At 37.5% G+C, this 14,343-nt stretch overlaps 1 protein-coding gene across 5 annotated transcripts in view; it reads left to right on the top strand.

Moving 5' to 3' along the window:
- The window catches only part of GTDC1 (glycosyltransferase like domain containing 1), a 383,969-nt gene that overhangs the window by 356,160 nt on the left and 13,466 nt on the right, over nt 1-14,343 (top strand). For all 5 annotated transcript variants that reach the window (XM_082841772.1, XM_082841768.1, XM_082841769.1 and 2 more), the window contains one exon: nt 1,771-1,880. In XM_082841772.1, the coding sequence (XP_082697898.1) occupies nt 1,771-1,880 (110 nt within the window). The remainder of the gene's footprint in view (nt 1-1,770; nt 1,881-14,343) is intronic.

The raw sequence follows: 14,343 nt of genomic DNA, 5'->3' as shown, positions 1-14,343 counted from the left end.
GCTTCTACCCAATTAAACCTCCTTCCAAGCCCAAACCACATCTACTTTTACTTTAATACAAAATAAACCAACCAACCAACAAACAAGCGGCAGGAAATATTTAGAATAGATATTCTCTCAGGGGCCCATAGCCAAAATTTTTGGAACTCAAAATGAAAAATTTAGAGAATTGAGTGGCTAGATTTCCCTGTAGTGTTACTCCCTCCTTAAAATATATTATGTTATATTGTTTCCATTCTTTTTATCTACGTATTTCCAAGAGATTCAGAGTAAAATAACATATATTACAGGTCAGGTGGCAGCTGTTTGATTGATATGGTTGAAGATAACGTATGGTGTATTCTTTACTTTAAACTGTTCTGAGTCTTTTTTCTTGCCCACAGCAGTAGTATATGTGAGAATTACCCCAAAACTTCCCAATGGTACATGTGTGTAATACCCATCATCTTAAAAAGCAATGAACATTTTGCCACTGCATTCTTTATTATTTGAAGCAAATCAAACTGAGAGCTTAAAATAAATTGTTACAGAACTCTAATTCTATAACATCTTACAATTCCAGGAGATTATACATGCCGTTTTAAAATGTTAATCAGAAGATGCATTTGTTTTAATTCTTGATACTGAAAATATTGACTGAATTGTGAATTAACACATTTAGGGTTGCAGATGTCATTTTTCATGAGATTTCCTGAATGATATAATTTTCATATTTAATATAGCAGTTTGATCAATTTACAGATTTATTTTACATAATTAGTTGGTAAATGAGAAATTCAATTGCTGATATATAACTATTTCTCTGAAATATAGAAAATAAGCTTAAATTCTGAATTATAAATGAAAAAACAAATATTTTGAAGACATCTGGTCCACATCTGTCTGAAATAAGATAATTTAAAACAGTGTAATTAAATGCAAGAAATACTGAAATATTCACACCTTAGAATGTAAAAAGTAAGTCATTCCATTTTAGTGTGATTTCTTGAATTGGTGATTTTTTTAAATTTTAGTGTCCTTTAACCTCTTATTCTGTCATTACAAAGAAGACTGACAAGCTAAACAAACAAAAATAATCCATGTTTTTCAAAGCTTCTACTAAATGAAAGAATTATCTTTATTACTATTCTTTTATGCCTTGACTAACCTCCACTCCTAAGTTAATACTCAGCGGACTTAGACTCAGGCCTACCCCCTTCTGATGTATTTATAATTCTCCATTCAATTATTAAAAATAAGAGATTAGTGAGAGAGTCTGTAATCTCACTCCCTAAACTGTGTGTTCCTTGTGGACACAAAGAGGCTCAGTAAATGTGAGAGAGAGGTACTCAGACTCATGGAAATGAAAAGCATCTTTGGTACATTCTCATGATCAGTAGAGAATCGTCCTTTGAAGACTGGTCTTTTCTTTTGTTAAAAACCTGTGTTAAGTGGAAAATTAACCATTTTAGGAGAAAGGAAAATAAGCTAGACTTTCTATAGTCTAACCAAAAAATGTGAAAAAAACAGATTCTCCTTTAGTAAAAGGCTGCAGAGCCTTGAGACTTCAATAGGACTGGGTTTTGATCCATGATAGAGAAATTAGATTCATGAAAACACTCAATACTAATGCTACAGTATAAGGATGAGGGAAGATCTCAGCTTGGATGCCAGAGGCTCTCCTAACTAACAGTAGACCATGAGAGGAATTGATACTATGAGAAGTGAAAACACTTTTCCTAACACATACCCTAAGATATCACAAGTTTTGTTTCGTGTTTTTATTTCCAGGGAGCATGATAAAGATCCAGAGAGTTTTTTTAAGGTATTGATGCATCTTAAGGACTTAGGACTCAATTTCCACGTATCTGTCCTTGGAGAAACCTTCACAGATGTCCCAGGTATTTCTTTTGAATTTTCTTATGTGTATTTTTATAGATGACATAAGCTGTACAACTTAAGTATTAATTTCCATGTTTCCCTTTGTTAGAATAATCAAGATGAGCACCGTTAACCAAAAGGTTATACGATGGCATTAAAGTGTGATTCAATTAAAAAAATAATTAAGTAAGCATTCTTTGATTTAAGTTGAGAACGTGAAGTCATCTCTTTTATCAAATATAGTTTATACAGTGCATCCTGATGTAAATAACATATATTGCTTTAGGCATCTTAACACTTAAGGAAAGTGGGAATTTGTAATTGGATATACACCCTCTCACCTCTGGTGCACTGGTTTGATTCCTACTCACATTGGTAATGGCTGAAATATATTACCATCTGTTAGGTGGCCTGTGTAAAGCATTTTGGCATCAAACTTGTAATGTGGAGTAGACACATATCATAGTTGTCATTGGTCCATGCCTTTTTTATTGAACTTGAGAAAACAAACAAAAATCCAAAGCTGATAGCAGCAGGTCTTCTCATCCTTAATGCCACATGGAGCCTGTTCCAAGCCATTTCCTTCACCCTGCATCCTCACTGGGCATGTTTGGGTCAGTAAGATGAGCATCCCAACCACCGTCCTAAGCACTTAGGTGTTCATATTTTTTAAGCTTTGGGTATTCAGCTTTTTTTTGTAAACTCCAAGTATACAGACAAGAAAAGTTCAGAAATGGCCTCTGTCATCGTGCTTTATGACTCTTAAGGACCACTTAAAGTTTACCCTCACTTAGCAAGTACTTTTTGATTCTGGTACAACACAAGGAAGTACACCCAGCTTGTACCTCAGTAGCTTCATCTGATATGGCTCATCCTCTGCCCCCTGCACTTATGTACACCAAACTTTTCTCAGTCCCTCTAAGATTCCAGCCTTCTTTAAACCTTTGCACATTTGCCTATTTGTATTTTATTCATTCGCTCTCAGCTCAAGGGCATTTTCTTTCAATGTGAAGCTTTGCAATGGTCTCATGGCACCCTATACTTTTACTTCATGGTGCCTCCCTCAGCTTCTAATCATATAATTTTGTGTAATTTGTTATCTCACTCCCCCCCCCCCACACACACACATACACATAAACATTAGAATGTAGGTGCTGGGAGGACAAAGATTATGACTATCTTGTTCATTACGGTACCTCAGAGCCTAGTGCAGTGCCTGGTACAAGGCTGGAACTCAATAAATATTTGTTCAATAAACAGATAAAAATGTAAACTTCCTGCCCTCAAGCAGTTTATAGTTTTCTTGAAGAGGGAACACTTTTGCATAAGGACGGGAAACAGAGGGAAACACAGGATAATGTAATTATATATTAGTACTGACACATGGGACTTAGAGTAGAATGTTAATTTAAGAGCTAGAACTTGAATAGCCAAAGGATTAGGATATTCCAAAAGGGGGAACAACATGGGCAAAGCATAGAGAAGCAAGTATTTTAGATATTGTACTTAAATGAGAGAACAATTTCAGTGATTAGTGCTATGAGGTCACTAAGTAGAATAGAAGATTCTGCATGTATAACTTAATAAGCAAGTAATACATGGGCAGGGTAGGGCCAAAGTACGGAGGATGAGCAAAGTAGATTAGGTAAAGGTAAAAAATAGGGAGCCTCGATCTTGAACTGGAAAGAAATATGATAAAGCGTGTATTTTAGGAAGATTTATCTTGCAGTGATATGTAGGCAGAATTGCAGTGAGACTGCAGCGGTCATCCAAGCGTGATTCTGTGAGGTGGTGGAAGAGAGATTAGTGAGAGGGCTGTAGGAGAGAGACATTCTCAAGGAAAACACAGAAAAGAATTTGATAGATGGATGGCTGTCAGGAAAGAAGGAAGAAAAAATCAGCTCATTTACAAAGCTAGTGAGTTCAATTTTGTTTGTGCCAGTTTTGAGGTGTTTGTGGATGAACTGAGGAAAGAGGCTGGAGGACATCCCTAAGCAGAAGGCTTTGTAGCCAGCTTTACTGTTGGATAATTTTAAGCCACCACTACAAGGAAGACTAGGTTCTTACTCAAAGGGCCATGTCCTTGGGATCACAGCTCTCCCTTCCCACACGTTAACACTGAGCTATTTAGATCCGCACTGGGGATTGAAAGTGGATTGGGGAGCAATTAGGGACCCAAGAACTGAGTGCTCAGTAATTACAGGCTCAATCTTTTACTCACTTTGGTTCGACCTCAACACATACTTACTGAGCACTGTGGAAGGGGGATTTCACAGTGTACAGGACTCAGTCTGCACCTCAGAGAGCCCTGCGTTGGGGAGACACTTACATATAATTAACAGGTACCTAGGATGCTGTGGGATCATTAGGGAATGCTGTGGAAGACCATAGGAAGGGTCATATTACCTACGTACACACTTCTGTTACTCCCAGTCCCAACTGGAGCTCCCTTCTGCCCTTGCCTCTGGCCCATCTCTGTCACGTCAAATGTGAATAAATTCTCTTTAAGGCTACAGAACTTCACCTTGCACATAGGAGGAGCCCAAGTTGTTGGCTGGATGACTGAGCCTGGGAGATTTCCAGGTTGTGCTCCTAGAAGGCCACCTTGCTAGTCTTTACTCCAAAGGTTTCTTCACAGGCAGTTCTGTGTAACTTCTGCCATTTGTATCACTGTCCTGGTTTGACAAACACTAATATAGCACTTGCTGTATTTCAGGCATTGTTCTAAGCCATTTATAAATGTTAACTCTTCTTAACAGTCTCATTCAGTATTACTGTCTCCATTTTTCTTAGGTGGGGAAACTGAGGCACAGAGAAATTAAGTGAGGTCACATAACTATCAGTACATAATACTTTTAACCACTATGCTGTGCTACCTTTCCATTTTCTTGTTTTCTGACCCAACTGCTTCTCTAAGTTTAAACGTTAATTTTTTTTCCCCACCTCACCATCCAGCACTTCATGCAAAGGGTTACCTAGCAGGCATACATTTCTTAGCCTGTTGTCTCTTCTAGGTGCTCCACTAGCATATCTAAAACCCATACCCTAAAACCAACTTATACACTGCGCAGTATCAGCCAGAAGGATAACTGTGAACACTGTTAACATTTGTGAGGAAGTGGTTTTCTTGTAAATAATTGTAATAATAATCATTATTATCCTGTTAATTGCTATTATTTATTGAAAGTTTGCTTCTTGCTTGGTCCTTTGCCAGGTTATTTCATATACTGCTCATGATAATCCCAAAGGCATAGGTGTTATTATCCCATTTGATAGATGGAAAAACTGAGACTTTGAAGGCTTGAGTCACTTTGATTACACTCCTTATGAGTCAAATTTTGCTCTTTCACATACAAGCCTAGATGTATTGGAAAACCAAGAAAGGTTTAATACATGACGGCAGGACCATTAAAATACTCTTATTTTTTTCCCTTGAGGTAAGATTTATACATATAACATTGTATAAATTTAAGGTATACAGTGTGATAACTTGATACATTTACATTTTGCAATATGATTACCAGTGTAGCTCTAGCTAAGGTCTCTCTCACATCACATAATTATTTCTTTTTCACAGTGAGAACATGTAAGATCTAGTCTCTTAGCAATTTTAAAGTATATAATACAGTATTGTTGACTGTAATCACTATGCTGTATTTTTGATCTCCAGGACTTATTCTTACTCTAGTTGCAAGTTTGTACATTAATTACTCTATAACCAACTTCTTTCTCCTTCCCTCTACACAGAACTGGTAGGGAAAGGTAGCATATCTGAGTGATGGCATTAGTGCTAGTGAGTTTTACTGCCCTTTTTTTTTTTTTTTTTTTTTTTTTGCGGTACGCGGGCCTCTCACTGCTGTGGCCTCTCCCGTTGCGGAGCACAGGCTCCGGACGCGCAGGCTCAGCGGCCATGGCTCACGGACCCAGCCGCTCCGCGGCATGTGGGATCTTTCCGGACCGGGACACGAACCCGCGTCCCCTGCATCAGCAGGTGGACTCTCAACCACTGAGCCACCAGGGAAGCCCATTACTGCCCTTTTTGATGAAGCAGACAATTCCATTAAATTTCTTTTGAAAATGTTAAAACCACAGTAGAGCAACTTTGTAGAGTCTTCATACTGTTGATTATTTTCAAATTATGTTGCGGTAAGGTTATTATCATCCTTTTTCTGAAAAGTGTAGTAGTTGATTATCGATTCTAGTTTATAGCTACATAGTTTATCATTCTTTTGCATGATCCTTCCATTTTACAAAAGAGATGCTAGATCTAGGATGGTGACTATTCCAAGTGCTCACAGCTGGGCACAGTGGGTGAGATGGGCAGTAGGTAGTGGCAAGGTTAGGAGTAGAACCTGGGAGTCAGTCTCCTCATCCCTACTCACTTCTTTATGTGTTCAACACATGTTTTTTAAATATCTACTTTATGCCAAGCACTAAACTAGATGTTTAAGATGAAGTGGTGAATAAAACAAACATCTTCTGTGATGTTTGCATCACGGAAGTAGTCTAACTCCAGTGCGTTATCCATCAGTTCCTAGAGCGCTTAGCATGTGCCAGGTACTATTAGAAGCCCTTTGTGCGTTGCCTTGTTTATTCGTCACAACAGCCCTGTGAATTAGGCACTTTTGTGATTATCATACTGCAGCTGCGAAAAGTCAGAAACAGGGAGGTTAAAGCACTTGCCTGAAATCACTCATCCATCCAACTATCAATCCACAATTCAAACCTTGCCAGCCCACCTCTCTGCTATTCTCCTCTATGTGGAAATCCACAAAATCATCCCTCTTTTACGGGTAAGACAGCAGGAGGTGATAATGGTGGAAAATTCCTGGCTACTCATATGAAATCATTTCCATTTTCTCTAATAAGCTCTTTGCAAATGGAAAGTTTAAAAACAAATAAACAAAGAACCCCCGCAAAACCTCAAATTCATTTCCTAAATATATCACTCCTTAGATATTAAAGTGAACGCCCTCTTCTTTCTGCCATCTGTCTTCATCACAAGAAAGGTGTCGAAAACAATATGAAGTGGGAAGATATTCCAAATAATACTTGGTATATATTTACTGTTCAATAAATACTATTTGAATGAATGAAAGAATAAGTCTGGTGTAATAGAATAATGTAGTTTACATACTGTATCAGATATATTAAAAACCACATTGAAATGATTTCCAAATATTAGAGAGTTAGTGAATGAAACTAGAGAACTCTAAGACTTAAGGAAGTTCTAAGTGGTTTTATATTATATTTTCTGTTTTCATATAAATGACCTTGATTTAACCTAAATCTATTTTTCAATCTGTTCTCATCTTTCAGTTCTTACATCAGTCAGAATAAGCTAAATTATGCTAAGCTAGCAGCCTTAAAAATCTCAGTGGCTTAAAACACTCAACACTTATTTTTTATTCATGCTCTATGTTTATTGCAGGTGAGCAGTAGTGTTCTATTCGTATGGTCACTCAGGGTCCCAAGCATATAGAGAGACCCAAGCAACCACCATCACAAACATTACCAGTTACTGTGCCAGATGCAAGAGAAAGCTAGGATGTTCTTTCATTAGCAATTCACTGTTCTGGCCTAAAAGTGACATAGGGTTCCACCCGACTCTTTGGCCAGAACTTGTTGCAAGGCACTGCCCAACTATAAGGGGTGGCCAGGAAATGCAATCCTGCTTTGAGCCCAGAATGGAGGAGAGCAGAAATAGTTGATGGAAAGCACTACTGACCACCATAGCTCTGACCACCATACATCATGATCTGTGGCCCATCAGAGAGAAAATCAAGCCTACCCAAGATATCTGCCTTAGTCTGGGTGAGTCTATCCGTGTTGAATAAAGAACTTTTAACAAATATGAGAGTACTGCCCACAGCCTTCTTGCTGGAGACAACCCAGCTCGTGTCTGAAGACACATCTAGCAACTGTGTCCCATTAAGCTGAGTTGACATGAAGTCGAGTTGCTCTCTGTGGGAATGGAGTTAATTATCACTCATGGTGATGGCATTTTGGAAAGCTTATAGTGTCAGTTAGGAGTAGTTTTGCCCTCCACTACCAGGGGATATTTGGTGGCGCCCAGAGACGTTTTGGTTGGTACAACTGTTGTGGGGAGGGGAGGGTACTACTGGCATCTAGTGGGCGGAGGCCAGGGATGCTGCTGAACACCCTACAGTGCAGAGGACGGCCCTCACAGCAAAGAAGTATCCAACCTAAAATGTCAGTAGTACCAAGATTGAGAAACTTTGATTTATAAGAATTAAAGTCAGAAGATCAGGTTTGGGACTGGGTCCTGTAGCTTTCTAGGTTAACCTCAGTTAATCCATCTGTACCATACAAAGGGGAAGATGGGAAAGAGAAATAATAATAATAAAACCACCCACCCTATCTACTCCTTTGAGTTACATTGAGGATTTCAAGCACAGTTACATAATTTGGGAGGAGGGAGGGAATTGCTTTCAAAACTACTCTGCAGATTTTATTATAAGACTCATGGACTTCTCTTCAGAGTTTATACGGAATGAGTCTTTAATGAATTTTGGATGAAAAGAGGACATTAATGATGCTGAACCTTAAAAGTTCATTCTTGCCATTATTTTAATTATTTTTAATCCAGAAAATTGAAAGGTCATTCTGCCACGTAAAGCATCCATCACACTCCGTGTTACAAATGAACCAAAAAGCCTAGAAGCTCCTCAATGCAAATATTTTTAGCTTAGACCAATTCTCATGACAAGGTCACATTGTTAGCCCTTAAGATGGTATTTTGTTTTGTTTTGTTTTTTAAAGAAGAAGAAGCAAATACTTAAGATATCAAATCAATGGAATGTGTTTGTATACTTAATAATTTCTCACAAATGATAACTCTAAACCAAATACCTTTTTCTATGAACAGCCAAAGCCTTACATCAGGATTCTTCTTTCCCTACATTGTGGGAGAAGTAGTTTTAAGTTTTAGGCATGGGCGGCGGGGAGCAGGACGATTGCAAAGGAAAGTAAAAACCTGAGCTACACTTTTGGCAGACAGAAGTCTTTCTGGTTCACCTTTAATTTGAGGTTAAGAACAGTATGTGGAAAGCTTCTGGTTAGTATCTGGCATGACAATGGTTATTACAGTGATCTTGGCATATTCCTGATCCTTTGCTCTGGAGTCAAATGTAGGATAATTATATAACATTTCCCTCCCCTCCCATCTCCCTTTTCTCTCAGCTCCCAGCTACAATCTCATTTTCAGCAGAGCAGCTTACACTAAGGGGGAAATAATAGAAAGGTTCTAGGACACAAGTAACTTACATCACATTAATATAAAGGTATAAAATTTTGCTACGGGGGAACCCAGCAGAAGGAAAGCTATTAATATATTGATCAATGTTGAATTGTAAGACAATTGTATATGAGATGAAATAAATGTGCCAGTAAGATTAAAGACATTCTCTCTAGACCATACCTTTCCTTTTCCTTTTAACTTTTTAAAAAATTGTATCACTATCTACTCATTCCCCTAACATACAAGTATTTACTGAGTTCGTAGTGTGGTCTGGCACCATATTGTGGATAGCAAGAGGAGAAAATGTGGTTCCTTTCCTCTAGAATCTTACTGTCCAGGAAAACATTGTAAAAATTACATTTTATTATACCATGCCCTTGTTTATATTGTAACATTTTCAGATAACTTTGAATACATAATTTCATAACCCTTACAGCAATCTAATGACTAGATAATCAAACATGCATTAACACCCTCTGTTTATAGCTGAGGAAAATTATTTATATTCATCCCATTGAAATAACGTGGATCTGAGGTCGATTTTCAGTAGAGAGAACCACCTTTACCTGATTCTTAGAAATAGGCATAAAATCACTTTCCCAAGAATATGGTTGGGGAAGGCAGTTTCCCAGGAATCTGATTTGAAAATGAGGTCTTCTGTCTCCCAGTCCTTTGCTGAAGAAAACAACTATATATAATGGGAAAGTAGGGAAGATTAAAATAAAAGTAGATATCTATGCTCCTGACAGGAAAGAATAAATACTCAGATAGAAATGACAGTATCTCTTAATATTAATTTATGAATTTAACAAGATTCCAATTAAGATGCCCAAATATTACTTTATATATCTTCACAGAGTTGTTCTAAAATTCCTACAAAATAAAGAAATAAACGGGAAGAGTATCAGAGAAATCACTAACAAAGGAGTATTGAAGGAAAACATGTCCTACCAGATTCAGAACATGTATGAAGTTAAAAGTACTCTTTTAAAAGAGTACCTTACCAATTCAAAAACATGATGGTAGAAAAACGGACAAAAATAGAGAATTCCGAAATAAACCCAGCTTGTATATAATTTTAACATCCACCAAACTTATATAACAAAATTTAATATACTTATCCCTGCTTTAAAATATAATATTTTTTAGTGAAAACAAGAAATTGGGTAAAATAAATAACCTCTGTGGAATAAAACTAACAAAACAAAATATTCATATAAGTAATGAAGTATAGATTTTAAATATATCCTATAGATAAAAGATTGCAAAAGCTTCAACAGAGTATAAGTACCATAACTTACTGAAGTCTTACTCTGTGCCAAGGGCAAGGCTAGGCCTTTTACTCACACAGCTAATAAACAATAGAAGTAGTGATAGCTGAAGAAATAAATGCTAAATCAAATTTTAGGAATAAAATCTTTAATTTTTCCAGTAATGAAATAAGTGTAAATACAGAGAATTTATGAGAATGCGGTTGCATTGACCAAAGCAATAAAAGTAAAGGCGTATCCTAACAAAGACTGGCCAACTAATGGGGAAACATCTGTATGTATGGTAATGGCAATGTAAGTTATTTGTCCTGAGCCATATAAGTTACTATACCCTTTGCGTGATTTCAGTAATTTCACATCAGAGAATATATCCCATGGAAGTAATTCCCATGCCTCACCCTCATTGCTACTGCTTCTTTCCTAGTTTTTGCCCTTACCTTCTGGGACCTTGACTCCTACAAAAGCTTCAGATTGGTCTTCAAGCCTCTGGACACTTTGATATTTGATTCAAACACCTACTGTTATTGGTGTTCTTTCTAAACCCAGACCATCCAAGAAGAGAATCACAATAGTATAACAATAAGAATGTGTCTCATAGATTTTTCTGCACGATGAACTTAAATTTCCTGTCAGTGAATGAGGTTCTTTAAACTTTGACCCCAGTCTAATCCCTCATGGATTCCAGCTCCCTTTTCCATCTCCTGAGTACATCTGTGCACTTATCCACATCCATGCCTTGTGTTATTTATTGCTTAAATTCCCCTGCCCCTCCACACATAGGCACGTGCACACCCTTTCTCTACTTGGCAAAATCCCAACTCCAGTGGTGCTTCTTGTCCTGTATCTTCCCTTTTCCTTTCCTTCCCTCCCTAATTGCTCACAGCACCCTTAGTCATTGCATCATTTGCAAGGTGCATATCACACTGCACTCTGGTCAGTTGTCACTTGGCTGCCATAAGGGGCAGTGGTGTAACTGACCAGAAGACACTTTGCGGGTGAAGAGTACAACTTCTTAGACAGAGACAGCTGCATGGGGCCAGAGTCAGCAACACTCCCAGTTGGAGAGGCAAGCTCCCCTGCCCAGCTCTCACTGATAACTCAGACAAAAGTGAGGTTCCCATTCAGTACTTGAGAAGCTCTCTTTTCCCTTCTCAGGAAAGGTTTGTTAAGTCTGCAGCTGCCCTCCCCTAGCAAATGCTTGGGAGACTCGCTAGACACAAGTAACTGGTAACAATTCACTCCCATTGCTCAGCATATCCTGTGAGAATCAGTCTTTTTCCCCTGACCACTCCCAGACATGCCGTTCCGTCAGGCCTAAACTTTAGGCCTGCTTGAACTCTACTCCTGCAACTTCTGTAAGTGGAATATTTATCTTTTATATGGAAACCAGAGAATTGATTGCAATTCTCAAGGCAAGATCATTTATCCATCCTACCAGGGGGAAGACCATGAAGATAATGTGTCCTAGAATACAACTCCTAAAACATCTCTCAAGAAATTGTTCTCAAAAGTTATATCTATGAAAACATTACTGAGGAAAAATATTCTTTAATTTTCAAAACACTGTCCTTAAAGTTTATGAGAAATGTATGCTTGGGAATGACACAAGGAAATAGATAAATTAAGTAAATAATGAATGGGAAAAAGTCAAGACATCGGTAGACCAATAGGAAATTAGAAACAGACGCTAATTTTAAAAGCTGTAAATGTATATATGACTTGGGTTGTCAGATAGGAGGTCTTGGAATGTGGCTGCTGCACATTGCTTTGGAGTTTTATCTTTTTGAATTCCTGTAGTTGTATTATGGTCACGATTTGGAGTGTGGTATGGTCAAAATAAAATTTGCTCCAATAAGAGACTTTGGTGGAAAGCCTGCCTGTTTTACAAATTCATGTTTCCTGCAATGGCTATCAGAACAGGAGTCTCTGACAGAAAGCAGCACAACAGGGAGTGAATATCTGGATCCAAATAGCGAGCTTTTCCAGCTATATCTCTCCTTGCCCAAATTGTTTCATTTGTAAAATGGAAGCCATCACAGATATATGGTGCAGTGGAATGAACACGGTCCTGGAATTTAGAAGGCTCAGGGTCTAGTTCCAGCTCTGACACTGATTAACCATGTCACCTCTTTTAGCTTTAGCTTACTTGTCCACAAAATAAAGTCATTCAAATGAGGTTACAACTAGAAAGGACATTGGAGGTTAGGGTGCATCAACTTTTAAAATGGGGTGAACATCCCTACCCCCAAGGGGATTTCACGGAGTGACAGTTTTTGAAGTTTTGATTATAAAAAACAATGAGTATAATAATTATGCTTTTTCAAAACATATTTTACTTCTCATCATTCGATATCTACCTGCACGCTCAACCCCAGCTCCCACTTCAGGCAGCTGAGAACCATTGATCTAGGCCAGTCACATTCTTCTGGCCACCCTCATGGGCTGATTAGAATTGCCCTCTGCTCCATCCTGTAAGCCTTTGCTAACTTCAGTTTGCTAAAGATAATCTCTGTGTATCTCACCTTCTCCTCTCCTACCCTTATCAAATAAGTATAACCTCATTGGTCAGGATTTCTCAGTGTGGTTTCAACCACCTTCCTAGCCTTACTTCAATCCTTATCCATGAGTATCCTGGGCTGTAGCCTAGTTTACTCAGTGTTCCCTGAAGATAGCTCACATGTCACTACCCAGAACCCCTTTCTCCTCTTATACCTGTCAAAGCTCAACCACTTTCCCTAACCTCTAAAACAGATATGCTGCCTCCCTTCTTTGAATGTCCATGGGATTTTGTTTATACTTAACTATGTATTTGTCATACTTCAATAACAGAAGGTTCTTGAGGATAGCAGTTGTAATTATTCAGCTTCATAGGACCCAAAGATTCCAATATAACAGGGTTTCCAACCTTTTGACGATGATGCACACCAATATACGTATTTACATTGTGATCTAGTATACCCATGTATGGAGGCATATTTATAATTGACCCAAAGTTTTCATAACATAATACATATTCTCATTGCATTTGATGCACTCTGATGTTTTCTTTCTTTTCTGTTCTGTCTTGTTTCTTTTAATGCTGCTCTGAATTGATTTCCCAACCCTTAGTCACATAAGCATAGTATAGCAAATTGCCCATAGTAGGTGTACTGTTGTATATGTTTAATGAAATTGACTGACCTTTTGCCAAAATCATTATAAAAATATTACTGATCTGTGTATATATTCAATTAAACTATTTTGATATATTATGTTTACTTAGATTTCAATGTCACACAAAAAAATCTTTTATATTCCCAAAGTGACGCTGTTTTGATTTTAATTTTTTGGGAGAAAACCTATCTAAGAAAGCAGCTGCAATTCATTCTTACCCATTTTTAAAGTATGAAGATGAAGAGATGTAGCTGTACAATAATGATCACAATGAAGGCAAAGCTCCTAAGAGTGATGTATTTGACATAATAGCTACTATTTATTGATTGCTGGGTATGGCCAGGCACTGTGCTAGGTGCTTTATGTACCTTTCCTTTAATCCTGTGACAACTCTAACAGGGTAAGATATCACCTCTACTTTACTTATCGGAATGCCAAATTAAACAGTAGTATTTTGTTTTATTCAGTGAAAATTCTTAGCACTAAATGAAAATTATAAGTTCTGACTTGGTTTTATTTTCTGATAAGGTTTTATTTCCCACAAAGTTCTCTGTAATTTAGCAAGTGTTTTTTTTGTTTTTCACAGTACGTTTTAACTGTGTTCAGTGCTTATGAAAAATGTCATACTGATGGTGTTGAAAAAGAAAGTTGTACCAACTGACGAGTCAGTTTCTTGATGTTCATTTTACAAACTTCATTAATTGAAAAATATAACAGAAAGTAATGTTGACTTCACATATCTTAAAAGGGGACGTTGATTCTGCAAAAGCAGAACTTTTAGTGTCTAGTTAGGTACTA

The sequence above is a fragment of the Leucopleurus acutus genome, assembly GCF_964270905.1.
Source record: "Leucopleurus acutus genome assembly, chromosome: 6".
Lineage (NCBI taxonomy): Eukaryota > Metazoa > Chordata > Mammalia > Artiodactyla > Delphinidae > Leucopleurus > Leucopleurus acutus.
This window is presented reverse-complemented; position numbering and strand designations above follow the sequence as displayed.